This window comes from Esox lucius, chromosome 6 (genome assembly GCF_011004845.1).
Source record: "Esox lucius isolate fEsoLuc1 chromosome 6, fEsoLuc1.pri, whole genome shotgun sequence".
Classification (NCBI taxonomy): Eukaryota; Metazoa; Chordata; class Actinopteri; order Esociformes; family Esocidae; genus Esox; species Esox lucius.
Window position 1 is genome coordinate 18,940,498 of NC_047574.1, and position 23,606 is coordinate 18,964,103.

General features: G+C 39.8%; 2 protein-coding genes and 2 non-coding genes across 5 annotated transcripts; 1 reads left to right on the forward strand and 3 right to left on the reverse strand.

Annotated features, from left to right (window-relative positions):
- Nucleotides 1-801: 801 nt before the first annotated feature.
- Nucleotides 802-8,358, reverse strand: LOC105010666 (otoraplin). Of its 2 annotated transcripts, none has more exons than XM_034292677.1 (5): nt 8,331-8,358; nt 5,020-5,144; nt 4,553-4,692; nt 2,363-2,479; nt 802-2,063 (listed from the first exon to the last, which is right to left on the reverse strand). In XM_034292677.1, exons 2-5 carry the CDS (start codon nt 5,141-5,143, stop codon nt 2,040-2,042), a joined length of 405 nt encoding a protein of 134 aa, XP_034148568.1. In that variant the 5' UTR covers nt 5,144; nt 8,331-8,358; the 3' UTR covers nt 802-2,039. The 2 variants fall into 2 exon arrangements, with proteins under 2 accessions (XP_034148568.1, XP_010868445.1); XM_010870143.4 differs by having other exon boundaries at nt 8,315-8,349.
- gtpbp2a (GTP binding protein 2a) lies at nt 7,124-22,872 on the forward strand. Its single transcript, XM_010870144.3, has 12 exons — nt 7,124-7,891; nt 10,386-10,412; nt 10,736-10,920; nt 11,062-11,170; nt 11,342-11,539; nt 11,630-11,804; nt 18,729-18,948; nt 19,169-19,304; nt 19,396-19,454; nt 19,876-20,047; nt 20,248-20,412; nt 20,807-22,872. Exons 1-12 carry the CDS (start codon nt 7,682-7,684, stop codon nt 20,981-20,983), a joined length of 1,833 nt encoding a protein of 610 aa, XP_010868446.1. The 5' UTR covers nt 7,124-7,681; the 3' UTR covers nt 20,984-22,872.
- trnal-cag lies at nt 15,910-15,992 on the reverse strand. The gene has a single exon. It is a non-coding gene; the product is annotated as a tRNA-Leu (tRNA).
- Nucleotides 17,428-17,510, reverse strand: trnal-cag. The gene has a single exon. It is a non-coding gene; the product is annotated as a tRNA-Leu (tRNA).
- Nucleotides 22,873-23,606: the final 734 nt, after the last annotated feature.

The window sequence follows — 23,606 nt, forward strand, 5'->3', positions numbered from 1 at the left end:
ACCTGTTAACACCATGTATCTCACAAATCTGTCCACATTGCTTGTTCATGTAGATAAAAGTAACATAGTGTCAAAACACTCTTAGATAAACAACCAAAGCAAACAATAGCTAGTTATTAACTAGCCTATAAAATCCTGGAGATATGTAGCATGATCTCCTATAGACGCTAAGCTTACATTTGTTTGCTAGCAAGTTATGTAGCTTACATTAAATTAACTTAGCTCCTTTTCTGCTCCTTGTGAAGGGATTGAAGTAATAGGGAATGGCATTCGGCCGTTACATTTTCAACAGTTAAAACTCATGTGCTGGCTCTACTAAAATCAGGAGGTTCTACATCCTGAAATCGCTATAAACTCTGAAAATTGTTGTTTGCACAGAACTAGGACATTTCAATATTTTATTTTAGTGAGATGCTGAAAAAAATGTTTTGCATATAGAGAGGAAACTTGATTAAAATGACATAAACCAAACATTAACAACATATTCAATGGCCATATAAAAAATAAAACCAGTGTTGGAATTATCCAACACTAGTGTTATTGCTTAATATTAATCTTTAATATTACACTTTGTACATCCTCTGTTGCCAAACATATCAAATTGATTCAACCACCCACCAACATTTTTAGGTAAAGGTTTTCAGTGGCTCTTTTCAAAAACAAAATCCTATCAGACAAGATAACCCTCATGAAATGGATAACTCTGCAACAAGAAGTATCTAAAAAAAATCTAAATTGTTTCCAAAACATATCCACAGTTAGGTTCCCACTTTTCATAGAGGAATTAATAAAACACAGTGATAACAGTTCATAGTACATTTTTATGAAACTTCCAAAATAACAATTGTAAATATATGTTTACATAATATATGTAAATATATTTATGTAGAATGTAGGCAAGTTATGTCACACATGCTGTCTTGTCTCTGTGACATGTCAATTAATGCATGCTGTGTCTTGTCTCTGTGACATGTCAATTAATGCATGCTGTCTTGTCTCTATGACATGTCAATTAATGCTAGCTGTCTTGTCTCTGTGACATGTCAATTAATGCATGCTGTCTTGTCTCTGTGACATGTCAATTAATGCATGCCGTGTCTTGTCTCTGTGACATGTCAATTAATGCATGCCGTGTCTTGTCTCTGTGACATGTCAATTAATGCATGCCGTGTCTTGTCTCTGTGACATGTCAATTAATGCATGCCGTGTCTTGTCTCTGTGACATGTCAATTAATGCATGCCGTGTCTTGTCTCTGTGACATGTCAATTAATGCATGCCGTGTCTTGTCTCTGTGACATGTCAATTAATGCATGCCGTGTCTTGTCTCTGTGACATGTCAATTAATGCATGCCGTGTCTTGTCTCTGTGACATGTCAATTAATGCATGCCGTGTCTTGTCTCTGTGACATGTCAATTAATGCATGCCGTGTCTTGTCTAGCCCCCTGCTGGTTCATCAGTCATGACCTTCCTCCCAGACCACAGTTGGTTACACATAACAGCAATAATTGCAATACGTGATACATTATTACCATTGCTCTGATTACACTGATAACACATACAGCACAGGATAGGAACAACATTTACAATACATGACTACAACAGTTATGATTACAGTCATGATACATATATGATTATCCCATTATGTACCTAATGCCTAATATACCTAAGTCCATTCATGATAGAATGTAAAAAAGACTAAATAGTAGTAAAAGGTTCCCTCTGAATCTAACATTACCCAGGCAACATGATGTTATTGTGGGGTTTGTTCTTGGAAACCCAGTAACTTCCATTCAGACAAATTCCAACACCACACCCATAACTCTGAACTTCTAAACAGTATGGCCTAAAGTATTAGTCATAGCAATCCTGTATAAAGAGAAAATATGTTTGTTGTTAAAAACATGTAAATCAAAATACAAATGTTTTTTTTTTCATTCACAGATCAAAGAGATCTATTTGTCCAAATATTTTCTTTGTAATTCTCTGAATAAAACAAAACAGCTAAAACACACATTGCACTCTAAATGAACCATATATTCAAAAACAGTAAAAGTCAACATCCTGCAAGAGAGAAAACAAAAATAATGATCAAAACCATACCAATAAGCAAAAATAAATAGCAATATTTAATTCTGGAACTGATTATACAGCTACTGATCAAGAATACCAATTAATATCAAACACCAACTATTGTTAAATGCTGCTTGTGACAATTGAGAAAATACACCTAGCCCAAAACTGTAAAAAGTTAAAATACATGGTAGTACTTTAAACACCACTTCATTGTGAATTATAGTGTTTTGCTTTTTTTTTCTGTGCCAGCAACAAAACATAGATAAAACAATAAAGGAAATACTCACGGTTGTAGGGATCATTACAGTATCAGTATTCTTTTTAAACTTGACAGTCTCCTTCACTAAGTTGCTGGGGAAGTATCCAAGGATGCCCATTTGGTCCACATACCGCTCGCTGTAAACCTGCCAGAGAGAAAAACAAAATACTAGATAGGGTTGTCTCACTTTGATAGAAAACAGGGTTTTAGGAAGAGCAGAATAGGCCTAACTAAAATTTTATGGAATGAAATACATGTAATACTCCACTGTTCAACACAACAAAAAGATGTGACCGGCAATGGGTGTTTTTAAGTTCAATAGATTTGCTAGTCACTACTAACAAGTATAGGGCTTATTATCATCAGATATAACTGACAAAAATAGAAAAACAGATTGAATGGATCATAAGCTTAGTATAATTAAACAGTAAACACTCCCATTCAAGCGGGACCAGTCTGCGTAATAACCATTTGATCTCAAACAGTTAAAACATACTGTACGTGGATACTGCATGCATTTCATCTTGCAGAGTATCAAAAAGGTCTGAAGTGTTATTCTGAATGATGTACACTGAACACGTTTTAGAGTAGGTGGTGTTAAACTGTAACACAGTTTAGAGTAGGTGGTGTTAAACTGTAACACAGTTTAGAGTAGGTGGTGTTAAACTGTAACGCATTTTAGAGTAGGTGGTGTTAAACTGTAACACGTTTTAGAGTAGGTGGTGTTAAACTGTAACACAGTTTAGAGTAGGTGGTGTTAAACTGTAACACAATTTAGAGTAGGTGGAGTTAAACTGTAACACAGTTTGCCTGTGTACTATGCCTACGTCACTGTGGAATACAGAAAGATTTAGAATGTTCCCCGGGATCCTTTGGTTCGACAGACTACCACCCTAGATTTATGGCCAGATGACAAGAAAGTACATGTTTTTGGCCCCATTTACCAGCATTGGTTTTGGCATTGGCATGTGCAGGAGTACCTAAAAACAAGAGGGGATGGAAAAAATACCGGAAACACCTAATGATATATTAATATCAAGGACCTAATATGATCAACTTCCATCCTTCTTAGAATGCTGTCATAAAAAGTGTGTGTGGGGATATATTGCAGCATTTTTCCAGAAGAAAAGCTTTGAGTTCTTTGAGGGATGAAGGAGGTGGAAGTGTTCTTCACACTCTGCACTCCAGAATTTCCCACAAAGTTTCAATAATGTTCAGGACAGTGATGGTTCTGTAAAATAGCTTCAAATTCCTTGGCCGTTATAACACCATGAATAGCAATTATCGGACCCAGTAACTCCCACCCCACGTCTTCCCATATTACAACAGATCGTCCACCATGTGGGCAGCAGTGTTGGGCAGTGGGCAGCAGACATTGTGAGCTGAAGGCATCCTTTGGCTTTCTCCAAATGTAAACTTTTCCGGACATAGGAAATAGGGTCATGATTTTTTACATATTTAATAATAATTGCTATTTTTATGACTGATGCCCCTGCAATTCTGTAACTGACTATTTGGTCTCTTTGGAACTCTTTTAGTTGCTTCATGTAGCTTTAAAAGCTCAAATACAAAAGTGTTACTTGTCTTTTTTACAGCTGATACATATGTTAAGCAAATTGGCAATCGACCTAATCTGACCTCTTCGACTGTTTGTAATTGTGATTTAGTTACTTCAACATAAGTTACGTCACAGTCCTAGTTGTATTTCCCTTGTTTTATCCACCCCCTGTACTATATAATATGTGGCTACATCTTTGATGTTATATACTTTAGTTTCTTTTTTTCTTCTACAACAAAATGAACTTCACAAATGACCTGGACATTATATTCACAAATCTGGTCACCTCTGCCAACACTTGGCCACAAAACCAAGTCTTCCAGCAAGAAAATGACCCCAAGCACACATAAATAAAGTAATCGATACTTTGTAATTTACCAAAAAATGTATATTTTACAATGTCCATTTAATTCTCTAGACTTGAATGTCAGTGAAAACCTGTGATTGTAATTCCAAAATGCATTACTCCAAGGGCAGATTTAGGATATCAACAATCTGAAAATATTCTCTATGGTAATGCTCTAAGAGCCTTCCCAGTGTGTTCTCCAGTCTAAAAAAAAACACATTTTCTAAAAAGGCTTGTTGTTATTATCCTTGCAAGGGAGGGTGCTAAAATGTGGAAAACAGGGGTGCCAATATACTGGACGTCACAGGACTTACACTTCCTGACCAGAAGACTCCAGCACCCTCCTCTGGTGTAAGTTTAGAGTACACGTAGATCGTCTGGCCCTTCTTGATGTTGATGAATCTACAGTCAGGGGCCATAAAGTCATCCAGAGCAATCGCCAAAGATAGAGCATCTTAGAGGGAATAGCCACCAAAACAACATGAAAGTAAATAACCTGCTGAAATGTATTATGAGAGCAGGAGAGAATAGCAAAACAATTGACTGTGCACTCCTGTGACATCGCATATAAAGCTGTAATTGACATGACTGATGTGTGCATGGTATTGTCACACACATAAAAAAGAAAATACAGAAGATATGAAAAGACAACACAAATATACAATCTTCAAAAATCGTCTTCTGATCCATCCACAGAAGCTGCATACATGTTACTACACCAAAGCAAAAATAAAATGCACCCGTTCAACATCTAGCCTGTTAATAAAACGCGAAGACTTACATGAGCACTCGTCATCTGCACAGGTTTTGCTGTTTGCCAGTTTTTCCATAAGAACAGCATTGGTAATTGTCTGGTAAACAGACCCCATGGAGAGGAGTAGAGCCAAACACACTTGAGAGTTCATACTGAAAACAGTGTGAGAGGTGAACTAACTTCAGTAGAATTCCTTAGAGTTCCAAATCCATGTCCAAATGGGCAGAGCCCTTACATCACAGCCAATCTGACCAATCAGAATTGACTGACTCCACATTTTACATTTACATGGGAGGGATTTGGGGGGAAAATGTGGGCTGCACATTTCTATGTGGAAAACAAATACCATTCAGTGAGTTCCTACCAAAAATAGACCTGGATATTTGTGGGGGTTTTTGTCCATGTGCTTGTTTGTTTGTTTCCATAAAATCTGCCAATACTTTATTATGTGCAGTCTGGCAACACTCCTTTATATTTTGTAGCTCCTCTCCAAATCATAGCATAAATGAATCATTATTAACACTTGTGTGAATATCCTTTACTGCTCTCATCCACTTAGAGAGTGTCTCCTACCCTTCAAGTTTACTAATTCCAGCTGTAACATAGTAGAAAAAATTGGTCTATCTTAAATATGTTAAGAGATTATGTCGCAGGTGTGTCCAGGTTAGTGTGTTGGATAATTGGCTTTTCATGTGATAGGATAAATGTGTATTTCATTTTGTGTTTCAGGTGTCTTTCCACCAGAGCTAATGCATAGGCATGTTGGATCCTTTGGTTCCAGAACATGTTGGCTACAGTGTTTGATGAGATAAGTCTGTAATTAGCTGAAATAGGAGCAGAAAATGGATGCCTGCATTCTGGGCTGCACTAATTCCAGTGGCAGTTTTAATTAACTGGTTTTGTGTAAAAGGTAAAAGCATCCATAACATTGTTTTCATTGGAATAATAACATATGACATATTTGAATGTAAATATATTACTCTTATTATTGGAATAAAAAATATTTTGTCTAGTTTCCTCGCAAGTAAATGCATAATGTCACATCTTTTATCACATAAATAATGTATTTTGAAAAAGTCCATGAATTTGACAAAAACATACTGCTAGGATAAATAAAAAAATAAGGCACATTATCTGAATTACAGCAGATAGGAGGAACAGCTAACTGTTAAAAAATAAGATTAGTATTAAAAATGTTGGTCTGGTCATTCTGTACAGATGAAAAAAATAAAATGCATTTGATTTTAGTATGGGTGTAAGAGGACATCTAGTGGTAACTGGGTTTACTGCAAGGGGCAAACTCCGATGCTGAAAAATGAAGCCTACCCGGAAGTGCCAAAAACTGCAATTAATCGAATGACCGTTTGAGGCTGGCTACAAAAGGGAGCAATCGTCATAGACCTCTATGGCAAAATGCCCAACTTTACTGCAGAAATAAACATGTTTACAGCCTGGTTAAAAAAATATACAGGGGGTTTATAACTCATCCGTTTAAATTATATTAAGTATTGTAATTAGAGGGCGCGGCCTATTGAGTGGAGGTGTGGTGCTGGCGCTGTCACTCCTAGCGGTTTGTCCGGTCTGCTATCGCCTCAGCTAACTCCAGTCGTTATAATCAAGTGACATCCAAATAAACGAGTCGTAACCATACTGTCTATGATCATAACTTAAGTTATGAGGTGGGCGTTGTTGCTACAATCAGGCACCTCAGCTGCACCCACGCCACCCCTCTTTGCCCAATTTTGCTTATCCGGGAGTTAGGACGAGTGACGCGTTACCAAGATGGCGACGACCATCTCCGCCAAAAAGGAGCTTCAAAACGGGTCTTCTGACACCTATGGGTGACGTCACGGTTACTACATCCATATTCTTTAGTCTATGGTTTTCTGTTGTCAGTCACTCGCTATCATAAAATATAATAATAAAATAATATTTTGTCATTTATTTTAAGTTTTAAGTTTAAATAATGCAAAAAAAAAACATTTACCAAATAATTACGTTTTATGTTCCTATTTCCTGGACCCGTGGTTTGACCGGGTCTGACGTAGATCCGCTGCACAGATATTTGAAAGAGTAGATGCTTATGTATTTTCTGTAACAATGGAATTAGTTGTACAAAACGCAACGGAGCGCTGTGTGCTAAGCTTCCGCTACTTTATTTGGTGTGTCGTGGTGTATGCGTCCATTGATGGTGACAAAAATATCTGCGGTCAATTTTGAGAAGAAGAAGTCATTTGCACTTAAATAAATTGTGGTATTCGATAATAGGTCTTGCTGCCGGGTAGCCTAATTAATATTCGTAGACATCTAAAATTTCAACAGGGATAACTCAAATAAAAAGTATTTTTCACAATTTATGTTCATGTTAATTGCTAGCCATCAAATCCCCCACCCGTGATTAAGAATTGTTAAGTCCGTAGCGTGGACAGATTTCAAGTCGAGTAAACTCTCTTTTATCGCCACATCCTCTCTGTCTGCTGTCAACTCAAAACGAGTCAACGTTTTGTTGTTGTCTATAGTGGGGAAGAAACCCAGACAGTTAGTGTTTGCGTTGGGCTTGTAGTTTGTACTCGTTTTAAACTTTCAATGTAATTCTTTTTTTTTTTTTAAAGAACATTTGAATGTCTCGTTTTTAGGAAGTTTTCAAATTCAATCCGCACAGATAGCAAACGTACAGTGTTCCAAAGTAATGGATTCGCGGGTATCAGAGCTTTTTGCTACAGGTTCCGGACAGAAGTCTGGATCCCAAGGAGTTGGATCTAGCTCGGGAAATTGCTTTGGAATGGTTTCTAAAAAGTGTTGTGCAAAGAATGCCAAAAAAGCAAAGAGTAGGTCATCCCGAACCTGCAAACCAAGCAATAACCCCCCATATATTCCTCCGGCTAATCTTCCACCAGAGGTAAGCAGATAGGCTTCCATTCATTAATTGAAGCTTCCGTAGCCTGCGGCGGGTTACGTGTAGTTACGTTAGCACCAACGAGAGCTGCAGTAATTGACTAGCGTTTACGTGGAATACCTTCCCTGCCAAGTTTGACCTAACACTGGACACACTTTTTTGCATACATTTATATCACTCAAGTACATGTTTGTAACCATATTGTGGTAAATGTTCCCAAAATGTTGAAACAAGCGAGTGTCTGCAACCCAAATGTTAATTTAAACTATATCACAGTACAGTAGCTAGCTCGACTAGCTGGCTAACGACGAACGTTAGCTGCCTGGTTAGTATATAGTATGACGTATCATACTAGCTAAAACTATCTTTACAAATTACGTTACCCAGCTAGCGTTAGTTGATAGTTGAATAGACTAATTACAGTACTTTGGTGACTAGTTACGTGATTTAGCTGGCTCCGTGTTTTATTTCGTTTTGTTGGTTACATAAATGGAACAGCTGTGTTAGTAAATAATATGGGGGCGGGATGCCTCGCCAGCTGAGCGTAAATGGCTGAAGCCAGCCAACGTCAGTTTGATCCTGAAATCCCAACGTACAAAGGGGATCTTTTTCCTGAGTCAAAGGAATTTAGAATAAGATAGTCATGACTCATTGGCGTATTTAAACCTGTTCCTATGGACTGTAATAAATTCTGAGTTATTAAACTATTCTGGAATGTAGCATGACGTATCCCAGCTAAGTAGGGTTAGCTAGATAACTTTTGACAATCTGGCATCATAGAAAGCACATATACACCTAAAATGTGTTAGTATATGTATACCACTCTTTACTGGACTACGTACAGTACCCCATAACAAGTCCAATATACTTCACTGAGATACAACGAGAAATAGTAACGATTGGCTTCTAGACATGTCCCAACATGCAATTTTTGTTCAATGGACTGACTGTGAGCTATACACTACCATTCGAAAGTTTGGGGTCACTTAGACCATATCTTGTTTTCCATGAAAACATACATGAAATTCTTTGAATAAAAAAATTGCGAAATGAATAGGAAATATTGTAATTGACAATAAATGATGAAATAGTGATTTTTAATTTAAATAATTATTGTCCTTCAAACTTTGCTTTTGCCAAAGAATCCTCCATTTGCAGAAATTACAGCCTTGCGGACCTTTGGAATTCTAGTTGTCAATTTGTTGCGGTAATCTGAAGACATTTCACCCAATGCTTCCTGAAACAAGTTGGATTGGCTTGATGGACACTTCTCACAATCAAGCTGCTCCCACAACAGCTCAAAACAGCTCAAATACCCCCAGACCATCACATTGCCTCCACCATGCTTAAAAGGCATCAAGCACTCCTCCAGCATCTTTTCATTTGGTCTGCATCTCACGATTGTTCTTCTTTGCGATCTGAACACCTCAAACCAGTTGAGGACCTGTGAGGTATCTGTTTCTCCAACTAACCACTATTGTATTTGTCCTCTTGCTCAGTTGTGTACCAGGGCTTCCCACTCCTTTTTCTATTCTGGTTGGACACAGCGTTGTATGGGATCTTCACTTTCTTGGCAATTTCTCACATGGAATATCCATTTCTCAGAACAAGAATAGACTGACGTGTTTCAGAAGAGAGTTCTTTGTTTCTGACCATTTTGAGCCTGTAATCAAGCACACAATTGCTGATGCTGAAGATACTGAACTAGTGTAAAGACAACCAGTTTTATTGCTTATTTAATCAGTTGTGCTATTAATTGCAAAAGGGTTTTGTAATGTTCAATTAGCCTTTTAAAATGATAAACTTGGATTATCAAACACAATGTGCCATTGGAAGTCACGACTGATGGTTGCTGATAATGGGCCTATATACACCTATGTAGATATTCCATATAAAATCTGTAATAAATAGTAATTTACAACATTAACAATTTGACCCCAAACTTTTGAATAGTAGTTCATATAGTCAATTAGAAGAGTGGTATTCAGATCTGGCCCTTGTGGTACACCAGATACACTACATTTTTTTCATTGCAATGCCCTCATCAGGGAAATATTTAGACCTGGGAAACCAGAGCAATTGATGGTGAGGTAGAACAGAAGTCCCTGATTACGGGGTTGCAATGTAAAAAATGTAGTGTATCTGGTTTTGGGAGTGAGAGTTGAATACCACTACACTAGAACATACCATTGATGTGAGCAATTGCAACATGATACATTCAAGTAGCTGTTGTATTTAGATTGCGAATTATTTAGGTGCATGGAATCAGGGATCCATACCCAAAGAGCAGTTGCATCATCTCATGTCTGCAGTTTAGAAGCTAGTTGAAACAATGTGACAGCTTTTAGTCGTTTTTCTAACCACCTAGTCTATTCAGTTTCTTTTGAATATTGCTTGTCAGATTGGTGTTCTGTGGGGCTTTTTATAGAACAATAGGACCTATTGTCTCAGTTCTGGTCAGTCCAACATAACAGTGGTATCCACTCTTCTCTTTCAGGCTGAAGAGGGGAATATAGAGTACAAGGTAAGCAGAAATACACTGTTATAAATGTGTCATGACACACACCTTACTGACTCATTACTGAGAAATGGCTGTTGTCAGCTGATAGAAGTTCTGAAACTTTGAAGTATATTTTATTATCCTGCCTCCAAAGTTGTCTTTATTCCAGCTTCACATTAGTAATCAATAGTTTGTCTTCTGTTTTCACCATAATGTTTTAAACTATATTGCTTAGAAAATTGCCAAGTCTACACGTTATTTAACATACTGAATGAAAATTTATAATTTTCTTCAACATTTAGGATGTCCTCCTACATTTCCATATTTTGACTTTTCTCCATCAACAGCTGAAGCTCATCAACCCAACGCAGTACCGCTTTGAACACCTGGCCACGCAGATGAAATGGCGTCTACAGGAGGGGCGGGGCGAGGCTGTCTATCAGATTGGCGTTGAGGATAACGGCATGCTTGTGGGCCTATCAGAGGAAGACCTGAGGTCATCACTAAAGACCCTTGGAAGGATGGCAGAAAAGTAAGATTCACAGATTGTAAACACGCCAACAGGCTTCACATTTTCTATAATTTTTTTAAAAATTTGGTGTAATTGCTCTGGAAATTCTTTCACCAGAGGCTTTCTGGGCCAATGTTGTGCTTACTGAGTCTTGACTTGCAGGGTTGGAGCTGACATCACTGTTCTCAGAGAGAGAGAAGTTGACTACGATGCTGACATTCCCCGTAAGGTGGCTGAGGTGCTTATAAGGAAGGTACCAGACGACCAGCAGGTTAGTTACCAAATAAGCTGATAAACCATTAAGTGTGTCTGTATTGGCTGTAGACGGTGAAATACTGTACCTTTACTAGTACTGCTAATACTACAGAATTTCTTGATTAGTGTGCTACATGTAACTATATCAAAATGGATACTATGTTAATACTCATGTTTTTGTGTTTAGTTTTTGGACCTGAGGGTGGCTGTGCTGGGTAATGTGGACTCAGGAAAGTCAACGCTGCTTGGTGTGCTGACACAGGGTGAGCTGGATAACGGGCGTGGGCGAGCCCGACTCAACCTTTTCAGACACCTCCACGAGATCCAGACAGGACGCACTTCAAGCATCAGCTTTGAGATCCTTGGGTTTAACAGCAAAGGAGAGGTATATGGGGAAACCTGACACTAATTAATGGAATGACTGGATAGATTTGCTAGCGACTGTTAACTTTTGGCTTCCCACATTCCTCCTTAGGTGGTGAATTACAGTGAGTCGCGAACAGCAGAGGAGATCTGTGAGAGTGCCTCTAAAATGATCACATTTATTGACCTGGCCGGCCACCACAAGTACTTGAAGACTACTATCTTTGGGCTGACCAGCTACTGTCCAGACTTTGCAATGCTGGTGGTCAGCGCAAACACGGGCATTGGTGAGTCTGACTGTAATACCTGTCCTAGACTCTAAGTAGTTAAAGAATGAAAACGCTTTTTGTTGGGTTTACATGAATACTGTAGTTATGCCAGTTAGTCATTTCATACAATGGTTACCTTTAGGTTCAGAGTGGAGAAAGATTGTTCTCACGCCAATGCTCAACTGTAGCCTTTCTGGGGCCCTAAATGAGATTTGGGTTGCAGCAGAATTTTTGTGGTTTGGGGATTCATAGGGGCTGGGTCTGCTTGCTGTTATCATTTGAGCATTATTGTCTAGATGAGGTAGTCAAGATGTTTCTGTACATCCAATTTCATCCTTCTGAAACTTTTTCTTAATGTACCAAACAGTAGAATTTTGGCTATATGATAGTTAATTTCTTAGCTATATATTTGATCGTTTTATTCTGATTTTCTGCCTCATAATGGCCGGCTTAACATGCATTGACCCTTCTTTGGTCCTCATATTGTCAGACACCTGCTACATACTGACATTGATAACTCTCTTGTGCATCAAACAAACACAATGCCAGAAAAGGTGTAGCTCTCTCGCTCTCTCTCTCTCATTATTACAAGTGTCTGATATGGAACTGTACTATTTTCATAATTTGATGGTTGATCAGCCAGCAGAACAGCAGCCAGCAGAACAGCACCCAGCATTCTACTGCTGATTTACCTCTAAAGCTCAGCAGGACTGGTGCTGGTCAGCCCTTGGATGGGGGGACAGATTCTGCTGGAAGTTGTCTGAGGACCAGTAGGGGGCACTTTCCCCTCCAGCCTAAATTAGTCCTTCACTTGTCTGTTTTTTAGAGCCGGAAAGACAGCGTTGGCTATATCTGTTCTGAGAAGCAACCAACAGAAGGACAGATTTGTCTCTGCAACCTGACCCCCCTGCATAGATTTAGTTCCAAAAGTCAAACCGTTACCTGCAACTGAAAAAATATTAAAGCCTCCAGACAAATCATACTCTTAGTTACGTCTCCTGCATTTGGGAGAGCAGTTTCTTTGAACCATTTTACACTACAATGCTATGCAGAGTATGCTCGTGCATTAAAAATGTGTAACACTTCCCACTAGTAAACAAATCTCACGCGCCTACCTGATGAAACATTTTGTAGGCCGTGTCCACGATCTACAGGGTTGTCCTTCCTAACCATGAATCCCCCCAAATAATCTCACTTCTCACAGAAATAAAGTTTTGTCTCTATTTGTGTCAACCCGCTGTTTATATAATATTTTTATGCACCCCGTTGAATTAATTTTATTTGCGGTTCACCCGTTGGGAACCATGGCCAACTGACCTGATTTAGGTCTCAAGTCTAAATGCCAATATCAATAGATGAATTTGGTGGATCAGCCTGCAGCACAGCACCAGTCCTCCCACTGCTGGTTTACCTTGAAGCCAAGCATGGTTGGTGCTGGTCAGGAGACTATGCAGCTGGAAGTGGTGTTGGAGTGCCGGTAGGTGAATCCTCCCTCTGGTCTAAATGTCAAATCCCAATGCCACTGGGCAGTGAAGGTGACATTGCATAGTGTGCTGTCAATCTTCACATTGCTGAACCCTAGTGAACACTAATAGTGCAAAATGGAAGAAAAGGGAAGTACAACATTGGTAATATGGCAGTGGTGTGTCTTTGAAGAAAGACAAACATGAATTGCAAAATATGTTGGCGAGTTGTGCAGAGCATGTCAGGAAACACCAGCAACCTGGTTCATCGTTTAAAGTGGTACCACACTACAGCGCTCGCAGAGTTTCATTTTGTGGCTTTCTATCGTCACTAATTGCCCATATATGAGTCAAAATGCATCCACTTCCAGTGATGATGTTAGACCCAAACAACAAACATTAACAGCAGCATTTTCCGTTATTACACCATATAAAAAACAGGGGTGGGAAATGGGGTGTCAAGTTATTGCTAGTTATATACAGCTCTGGAAAAAATGAAGAGACTGCTCCTTTTTCTTTCCTTTCCAAGAAAGTTGAAAAGGAAGGTTTTGAGTGAGGACCAGAAGGGTTAAAATAAAGAGACCACTGCAAATTGAACACTTCTGTTCTTCACTCAAAACTTTCCTTTTCAACTTTTTTGGAAGAGACTCAGGCTTATATCAGGCTTATATCCTACACAGAACATTTTTATTTTAACATCGTTTTCAGGGATGAGTTTGAATACTCTTAATTGTGTTTAAAATTACTCGATCACTAATTTACTTCCCTAAAAATGAGCAGACTTCATTAATCAGACCAGCTCCCTTTGCTATTACTGTGTGAAAGTGCCAGATTTGTTTGGAAACGCCTTCTCCCATTCTGTTGTGCTTATCTTATTTGTTCACTTGTGTCTAATGCAATTCAGCAACACGTGGCAATTTTTTTAGGTAGATCATTTTCTTTAACTGAAAACAACGCATTGCATTAGCCAACTGAATTGCACTAAAATAACTGCAAAATGTAAGCACCTTTGGGCAAGTACACACATTTTTATATATGTACTCAATAACTAAATTACTGAAAATTCCCAATGTATATTGTGACAGTTATCGATGTTGAATGATATGAGAAAAAAATATAATGATAATATTTTTTGCCGTATCATCTAGACCTATCCGTAGCTCACCATTGAGTGTCACTGAAACTGAAACCTGTTTAGTCAGTAAACTGAGACTTGGGAAATCAGTACTGATGTTGCAGGAAAGGGTCCCAAGGCTTTCTATGGGATTCTGTACTTGTTTTCAATTGCTACTGATACTTGAAGGGACTCGATTGGTGTCCTTCAATTTGCTTTATCCTTTCAAGTCATATCAGATCATTTGTCATTAGTATTGTGATGGTCTTTGAGTTTGATGTTACGTTAATTTACCACTTTATTCAGTGTTTGCTCATATCAGGCTTATTCTTTCTTTTTTTTATCTGTAGCATTAAATTATTCAATTATTTACCGCAATATTAGTCTAGAGAACTTGTAGCCTTTAAATTGTCCTTTTACATGCAAAAACGTCTCCTTTACTTAAAACATTCCTTTGCCTACTTCAGGTTTTTCAAAGCAGATTATAAGGTCAATGACTTAACAAGAATGAAGATCAGGGAGTTATAAAGATACATTTGACTACCGTTTCAATTCTATTGAATTATATATATAATATATAATTACACAAAACATGTCCATAGCCTGTTGGTCAGTCTCGATTAGTCTATAAATTAAGAAAGTATCCTGTGTCAAATTAGCATTTCCTGGTAGAAGATTGGCACGTTCAGCGTTGTAGACATGACAACAATAGCACATTAGTTTCAGAGCCAAATATACTTGCTGCTGGGTAATTAAGTCAGACACACCCAAACCTTTATTTTTAAAGAATGTTAATTTAAAAGCAAGTAATAAAAATCTGTATTTTTTTTTTTGACAACCCACTGCCTGAGTTAACTTTTCATCATACATCTTGTAGATTAGCTGCGCAACCATAAACTGACATGTGGAAACAAGAGATGTAGACCGTTTAATGGACAGCAAAATATGTACTATAGTCTTTTATTTTAAATTCCAAAGTTTATTTTCATTAAGGTTAGTTGATTCATAATGTATTTAAAAATATATAACTATCAATTACCCAGTTTTGACAGTTATTTTCTATGGCTCTTTTCAACCATAACTCAGGGTTACAAAGTAAGTCAAAAATGGTTACAGCCCAAGTGTACTCTTAAAAGGATAGAATCTGGACACAACCTAAATCTCTAAAAGTCATACAGTGCAACACATTTTCTGTGTTTACTGTTACATAAACAAGTTATTTGTTAACTATCTGTTTGATCTGTTGCTTATCACAAATGGTAAAGTAGCTGCAGTCGTAAGTGGGGTTTGAACCCAGGCTTCCAATAGGAATTTTAACGTGTATGCGGTACATCAGACCACTCAGCCATTCGGATACAGTATCTCTAACTGGATAGTTAACCCAACACCATATTTTACTGACTGTATGTCAGCTAGAGTGTCTCTAAGCATGTAGGCAGCCAGTTGAGTTATATATTCAGGCGTTAATGTATTTGCTAAAAAACTTCATTGGTAGCGGTAGTTGGACACTTAACGCGCAGTACTTGTAGGGTTAAACAAAAAGTGTTGTCAGAAGTGGGATTCGAACCCACGCCTCCAGGGGAGACTGCGACCTGAACGCAGCGCCTTAGACCGCTCGGCCATCCTGACTGTATTCGAATTTCGCATGTACATTGTGTTCTCTTTCAGGGTAGAGTTATTGTATGCGTTTATTGATTCATGAGAAAATTACTTTAACTAAATGTTTTCATTAGTTTCAAGCAAGACCGAAGTACTGTTAATGTTCATTAGCGTAAATCCAAATAGTGTTCGATGAGATACCCACCTGTGCTATTCCCCAGCCGACAACTATTTGCCATCAATGACAAGTCAAGTTGGAAACATGAATATATAAACGTATACGTGTTTTAAGATCTGAACGGGATGCATGGCGGAAATCTGCTGTTGTAAACGTTATTGTACGTGTGAGCTTTCTTTAAACAAACCCAAACGGCAAATTAACGAGCTAACTATTTTTACATTGTCATTTTCATAGCCCCGTTAAGGCTAGTTAATGCTGCAACTTTTCAGGCTTAATAAATATGTTTAGTCTTGTTGTTCTGGTTATTTCAACTTGGTAGAAATGGCTAGCCTTTCTAGCCCAAAGCTATGTGACTGCTATGTCAAGCGTGGGCAAAACGGTGTTAATCATACGTCGAACTGTACTTAAAATGATGCCAAAACCACCTATTTTGAATCAGAATTCAGTTTCCCTTTCCGGCTTTGTAAGGGTGCCGATATGCTATAATATACACATTGGTGGCAGATCGAATACTTGGTATAGTGTGCTGCTAAGAGAAAATTCACGCAAAGAACACACAATCTACATTGAAGCGACATATTTATACAATATGTGCTGAGCATGCGTGGTTTGATATGAGCTGTAAGAGTATATCCCATTCAGTAACAGTTAATGTACATATTAACCGTTTTACATTTTCATGTAAATAGGTATTTTGTATGTAGAGAGATCGAAGTAGGGGCGATATTGTGTGCAGCTCTTTTAATTAGCTGTTTGAAATTGGCCTGATGTGGTTATGTAGTAAGCATAGCCTCGTTAGTCCCTGGGGCAGATGGCCGATTTAATGAGGGCAATAGCGCAGGGAAAATGTCCAGGTGATGGTATTTTTAGGTTTACAGGCTGCCTACTGGTGGATCATGTGCAACAGTGGATGACTGGGGTGGGAGTGGTCAGCAATGATCTTGCTTGCACATTTAGTAAACCCAGTGTCAGGTAGGAGGACATCGATGGAGGGCAGGTGGCAGCTTATTTCATCTTCCGCGGACCTTACATTGTGTTGTGCCGTTTATTTCTAAACCAGAGTCACGGTTGTCCTCCCATCTCAGCAGAACGACTTTATACTGTATTTATGAAGCCTTATTACAGGAATTCCTTATTTCACAGATCAGTTTGAAGTAAAATAATGGGGAAGCCATTTTATGTAATAATGGCAGATTCAATTGAACAGAGATTTGTGAGATTATTTCAGGTAGTGGACGACCCTTGATCTTGTGACAACGTTTATTGGTTGAATAAAAAAGTGTATGTCAGAAGTGGGATTCGAACCCACGCCTCCAGGGGAGACTGCGACCTGAACGCAGCGCCTTAGACCGCTCGGCCATCCTGACACGGTTGCCAAAGTAGTGTAAGACTGATGTCCCAAAATATGTTTTCTGGGTTTCAGGTAACAGTGACAGCTGAAAACTTGTTTGGATCAGCAGATAATTTAGACTAGTCTGTTCCACTGCTGAGTTAGTTCTGACTTTGTTCTTTGTATTGATACAAGACAACAGTAACCATGTTCATGTTGTCCCCCCACAAACAATGCATATCACCCCAGCCAATTGAGATATTGCGTGTCACTAACATATTTCAATACCTGGTGTCTGTGGCCAGATGCATCATTAAATGTTTTACATAATCTAAGGAGTGCACAGATGGCAGATCCATAATTCCCACGTGATTTCATTATGGGGGACCACTATTAGTTTATATATCTAATCTTCCTCCATACACTAATTTGACATTTTCTTAACTAATAACCAGACAGACAGACCTGAATTAATGTTCACAACCTGGCATACCTCTTCTCCTGGCCCTGCCGTGTAGTGATGTTGAAATTGGACTCATGTCATGGGAGATGATTGTGGGCCATCTTAAAAATGTGGCCCACAGACAGGCCAGACCAGGCCTGCAACATGAGAACACACACTTTAATTATGAAACAGGGAAATGGACCTGGGTAATGTATAGGCCTAGTCAGACCTTGTCTCTGTGACCAGACACCAGGCTAGATGGAAGATTGCTGACATTAACTGCAGGAGTCTGAATATTAGCGCCAACCAACAGTCGATCGTTATGTTGCATATCTACTTCACAGACCCCCATAGGGACACACATTGACACACAAACATGATCACCATGATAAACACACACAAACACATTTATGTTTATATTTGCATGCTCGCCACCAAAGTTCCCCCTAGAAGACACACTTAGTGAAAAGAACAATGACAATATGCTGCCCAATCAACCTGACCATTATATTCATACGGTATGTTCAATGTCCCACCATGTCACGTTCACCTGTTCTTATCAATCTGGACAGACATTCTAGTCTTTCTTAAGGTCTTAAAACTCTAGATAAGCAGTGTTCGCCCTCACGTGCTATACTTCGCTGCCTGGATGTTAGTAAACGTCTGGATTCCTCAACTCAAATCATAGATGCAGTAAATCCTATAGGAACACCATACATACAAACTTGATGAAACGTGATTCCCGGGAGGGGAGGTGAGTGTTTCTGGACCAGGCTCATTAACGGGTGCCGGTGTTTGCGCCCCCTCTAGCTGGTACAACGCGGGAGCACCTGGGTCTGGCCATGGCTCTGAAGGTGCCCATCTTCATTGTCGTCAGTAAGGTAGACCTGTGCAAGCGTGAGACGGTGGAGCGCACCGTCCGACAGCTGGAGCGCATCCTCAAACAGCCCGGCTGCAACAAAGTCCCTCTGGTGGTGTCCACCACTGATGACGCCGTTACAGCCGCCCAACAGTTTGCTCAGTCCCCCAGGTACGCGTACACACACACACACAGTGTCATAATGTATGTACATAATGTGTACTTCCAGTGCTGTAAATAAACACGACCTCCAATGTAATGGCGGGCAGTGTTAGTCAGGTGATGTTGTATTTGGCCGGCGTCATTCCGTGGCGCTGGTGCTGTGAGGTGCGTCACGGTGTGTCCCGTCCCTGCCCTGGTCATGTGACGCTGGTGTGTGGGTCTTGTGCAGCATCACTCCCATCTTCACCGTGTCCAGTGTGTCGGGGGAGAGTCTGGAACTGCTCAAGGTCTTCTTCAACATCATCCCCCCACTCAGTAACAGCAAGGAGCAGGAGGAGCTCATGCAGCAGCTCACTGAGTTTCAGGTACAACACACACACACACAGACAGACTCGCAGTGTAGGTAAATACTCTAAATGAATGTGTGTTTCACAGCAGTATGTTGTTTCCCTGTAGGTGGATGAGATCTACACAGTTCCTGAGGTGGGGACAGTAGTGGGAGGAACTCTATACAGGTCAATACCCTGATGTATGCTATGTAGCAGCTCCCTGTCCCTGTCCTGTTTCTCATCCCTGTTCTCTCTTTTTATTTAGTGGTATTTAACCGTCATCCCTGTTCTCTGTTCATTCAGTGGTGTTTATTAACCGTCGTCCCTGTTCTCCCTGTTTCCAGTGGTATTTGACCCTCATCCCTTTCTCTGTTTCCAGTGGTATTTAAACTTCGTCTCTGTTTCCAGTGGTATTTAACCCTTGTCCCTGTTCTCTCTGTTTGTGGTATTTAACTCTCATCCCTGTTCTCTCTGTTCATCCAGTGGTATTTATTAACCCTCGTCCCTGTTCTCTCTGTACATTCAGTGGTGTTCATCCCTCATCCCTGTTCTCTCTGTTTCCATTGGTATTTATTAACCCTCGTCCCTGTTCTCTCTGTACATTCAGTGGTATCTGTCGCGAGGGGGAGCAGCTGGTGGTGGGTCCTACAGACTCTGGTCAGTTCCGCGAGCTCACGGTGTGTAGCATCCAGAGAAACCGCTCTGCTTGCAGGGTACTGAGGGCCGGCCAAGCTGCCACACTCGCACTGGGCACCTTCGACCGCTCACTCCTACGCAAAGTAAGGCTCTAGTGTGTGTCTCTGTATTTGTGTGGTGTACTTTCATTTCTCCTTAAATGGCCATACTGGTCTTTGTCCCTCTTGGCTAATGTGGGAGGGGTTCACCTATAGTTGCCAGTGTTAAGGAATGTATTTAATAAGGTATTATCTTTGGATCTGTTCCATTGTGTGAACTGTCGTGTCTCCTATTTGACTCCCAGGGTATGGTGATGGTGAGCCCGGAGATGAATCCTACTATCTGCTGGATGTTTGAGGCTGAGATTGTGCTGCTGTTCCATGCCAAGACCTTCCACAAAGGCTTCCAGGTCACTGTGCACGTGGGTAACGTTCGACAGACGGCCACCGTGGAGGCCGTGCATGGCAAGGTCAGTCCTCCTTTCACACAGGCTCTCCCTTCACAAAGAAATCTCCTTTCACAACTATACTGTATTGGGTTGGGGTTGTGCACTATATGCAGTCAATTTCCAAAAACATTTCTGATGTAAAGTCATGTGTGTGGGCGTGCGTGTAGATTATTTAAATTAGGCTATAGCACTGCTCCCACATGATGCGTGAAAATGATAATATTCATCCGATGTCTTGAATGGTATTTGTGCCAGGTAAACTAAACCAAAGTGTGATTTCTATCTTACCTTGTCAATAGACAGGTTCAGGACATAATAGTGTAATTTGAATATATGATGTTCCTTCTTTTGTCCTGTAGTTATACTTTGTTCTCAGTCGTCCCCTTCATCCATCCATTTGTGTGTACCTCACTAGGAGCTGAGGACTGGAGAAAAGGCAGTAGTGTGTTTTAGATTCATCAAACACCCAGAGTACCTGAAAGTCGGGGCCAAGCTGCTGTTCAGAGAGGGAGCCACCAAAGGCATCGGGCAGGTCACCAAGCTACACCCTGTCTGCCAATACCAGCCCCCTCAAAGCGAGCATCAGGCCTAGAACCTGGAACAGCTTAGTGGAACAGGAGAACCAGAGCAGAACCACACTAGTCCCAGCAAGAACCCAGGATCTACAAGACAATTGTGAGGGAGGAATTCCTTCTCTTTCTCCAGTCAATTTCAGCCTTCCCACTTCTTCTCTCTTCTCTATACTAAGACAATCTTAGCACAAGCCTGACTTCCCTAGAATCTTTTCAGTATTTTCCACCTTTCAATTTTGTTTGGTCAAAGCCTAGTTGCCTTTTAAAAGGCTGCTTTTATTCAACAGATACAGCTTTCTAGGTTTTACATTTATTGCTTAAGCTTTTCTAGATGCTCATGAGGGATGTTTCTTTTGTCCCCGTTTTGAACTGGTTACCAAGCACCAGTCACCGCTGTGAGATTGACGGGAAAGATCTGGCTACAGGAGGCTCCATATCTCGATTGTAACCATGGAAATATGAGTAATGAAGGCTTAATAATAGTTAAAAAGTAGTTACCTATAGTTAAAAGTAGAAACATAGATCATTTCCAAACCCGAGACACATATCACCTGCTGGAACATCACCAGGGCACCCACACCCAATACACTGAAGGAGACATGTTCAGCAGTTGAAAAGACACTGAGTTCTCTAAACAGTTTACAAACCAAAAGTACAGGCTTACTGATGGCAGATTGATGTGACTCCTAAGCTACAGCCTTAGGAAGTCAGAGGTTACAATGAGAATGTATCCTCCATCATCACCACCCCACTTCATTTTGCTTGTATAACCTGTACAGTGCCTGATTAAAAGTTCAAAAAGAGTAAAATAGGACTTCATGATGAGGCATTTCCTGCTATCTTGTACTGTATAGCCATCTCACTGGTGTTCATCATCCCAAATACAACATACTTCCTTTCTAGCACAGTTTGAGAATGTTTGTGACTTGCAGAAAGGCCTCGATAGGCCAACTTACAGAGGGATGATGTTGCTGCCTACATTTAAAGTGCTTTATTTACTCAGGTCAGTATATTGTACATTAGACAGAATTCTACTCACTCCAATGATAAATATAGGTGATTTTGTCACTCAGTAGCTTTAAGGAATTGTCAACTATTGCTCCCAAAATGATTGTGACTGTTTCTTTGTGTGTTTCATAATATTTGTTTAAAAAAAAAAAAAAGCTGCCACTTTGTGCTGCTGTGTTTAAACTGCCTGTTCAGCAGCCATGTTGAGGTGGCCTTTTCTGTGGTATTCTGTTATGTTACTGATGTCACTGTTATTATGAAAGGGGTGTAACACAGTGCCTAGTGGAACTACTACTTTTAGAGTACCCATCCATGACACCCCAAGGTTCAACAAGTTTCTGGGGGAAAATCTACTTGATTTGGTGCTACTCCTTCAGCCAGCATTTGACATTTAGAATGTTGTGTGAATGTGTTGTTTGTTGCTGAATTCATTAGTTCAGTGCTGTTGACCTCACCACCTGTCTGAAGTTATTGCTAGGTTGGAATGACGCAGAGAAATCACTCGCTCATTTATGCCTATGAAAAGAGGGAAAATTACAATGTTTGTTGCACCTATATTATTGTGTGGTTTGTGTGCACTTGTAGACAGAATAGTAACAAAGTATCTCAACCAAAATATTTTATATTGGAAAAACAAAGAGCCGCTCATAAAGTTGATTTTTTTCATATACAGAATGTTTGTTTTTACAGATTTGTATCAGGTTTTTAATTTCACTCAAACCATCAGTTTTCTAATCTGTTTTAGTCTAGCACCAACACCATCAAGTGTCACTTTTTCAGCCACAGATAGGATTTTTATTTTTTTTAATGATTTCATTCAATCAGAATCGAGTGAAGTACCATTTATGTACAGATACAATTTGTATATTGTGTACATAAATAAACCGTTTTATTGACTTGACTGGGTCATTTTACTTTCTACACCTTAGGGATTCCTTAATAGAGGCACGTTTAGGATGGTAGCCTGTTGAATAATGTTCTCTCTTTCCCTGTAAGCCTCCCCCTTCTGCTATTCAGCTGACGCAAGACACTAGAAACAGAGTCATCTAGATTAACACCACGGTGTTAGGCTGTAACTTGATCTGATATGTCAAGCCTGGAAAAAAAAACACACAATTGGTCTGCCTTTCGGCAACACAGCCTGATGAAAGGGTTTGTCATAAAGCATGTGACAGTCAGAGATGGTGCAATAGCGGGTATTAAAGGGCAACCACAACTATTGAGGTCAGCAACCTGCTGAACCCATCTGATGTAAACTGTGGAAATAACAACCAAACACTCAGCAGTTGGTAACCATTTACCTCAGACTTCAGTGCAGTTGCTATTGCAGTGAATGGGAATATAAAATCTACATAATGTCCCAGGCCTTATCACGTTTTAGTCAGCCAGCGGTGCTCTGTGGCTGTCAGATTAGTTAGGGCCTCCTTGTAGCCCATACACTGGCTGACAGGGAAACACCACCCAATACCTGGACTACTACCAGTCAGCGTGAGGTTTCCACTCATTTTTTTGTGATTAGGGCAGAAATGTGATTTGGAGGTTTTGGAAATATCTACATTCAGAATGAGTGTAATAGGGTGTTTAAATGCTGTGGGGATGGCTGTCTGTGCCTTCTCTCTGATTTGCATTGGTAAA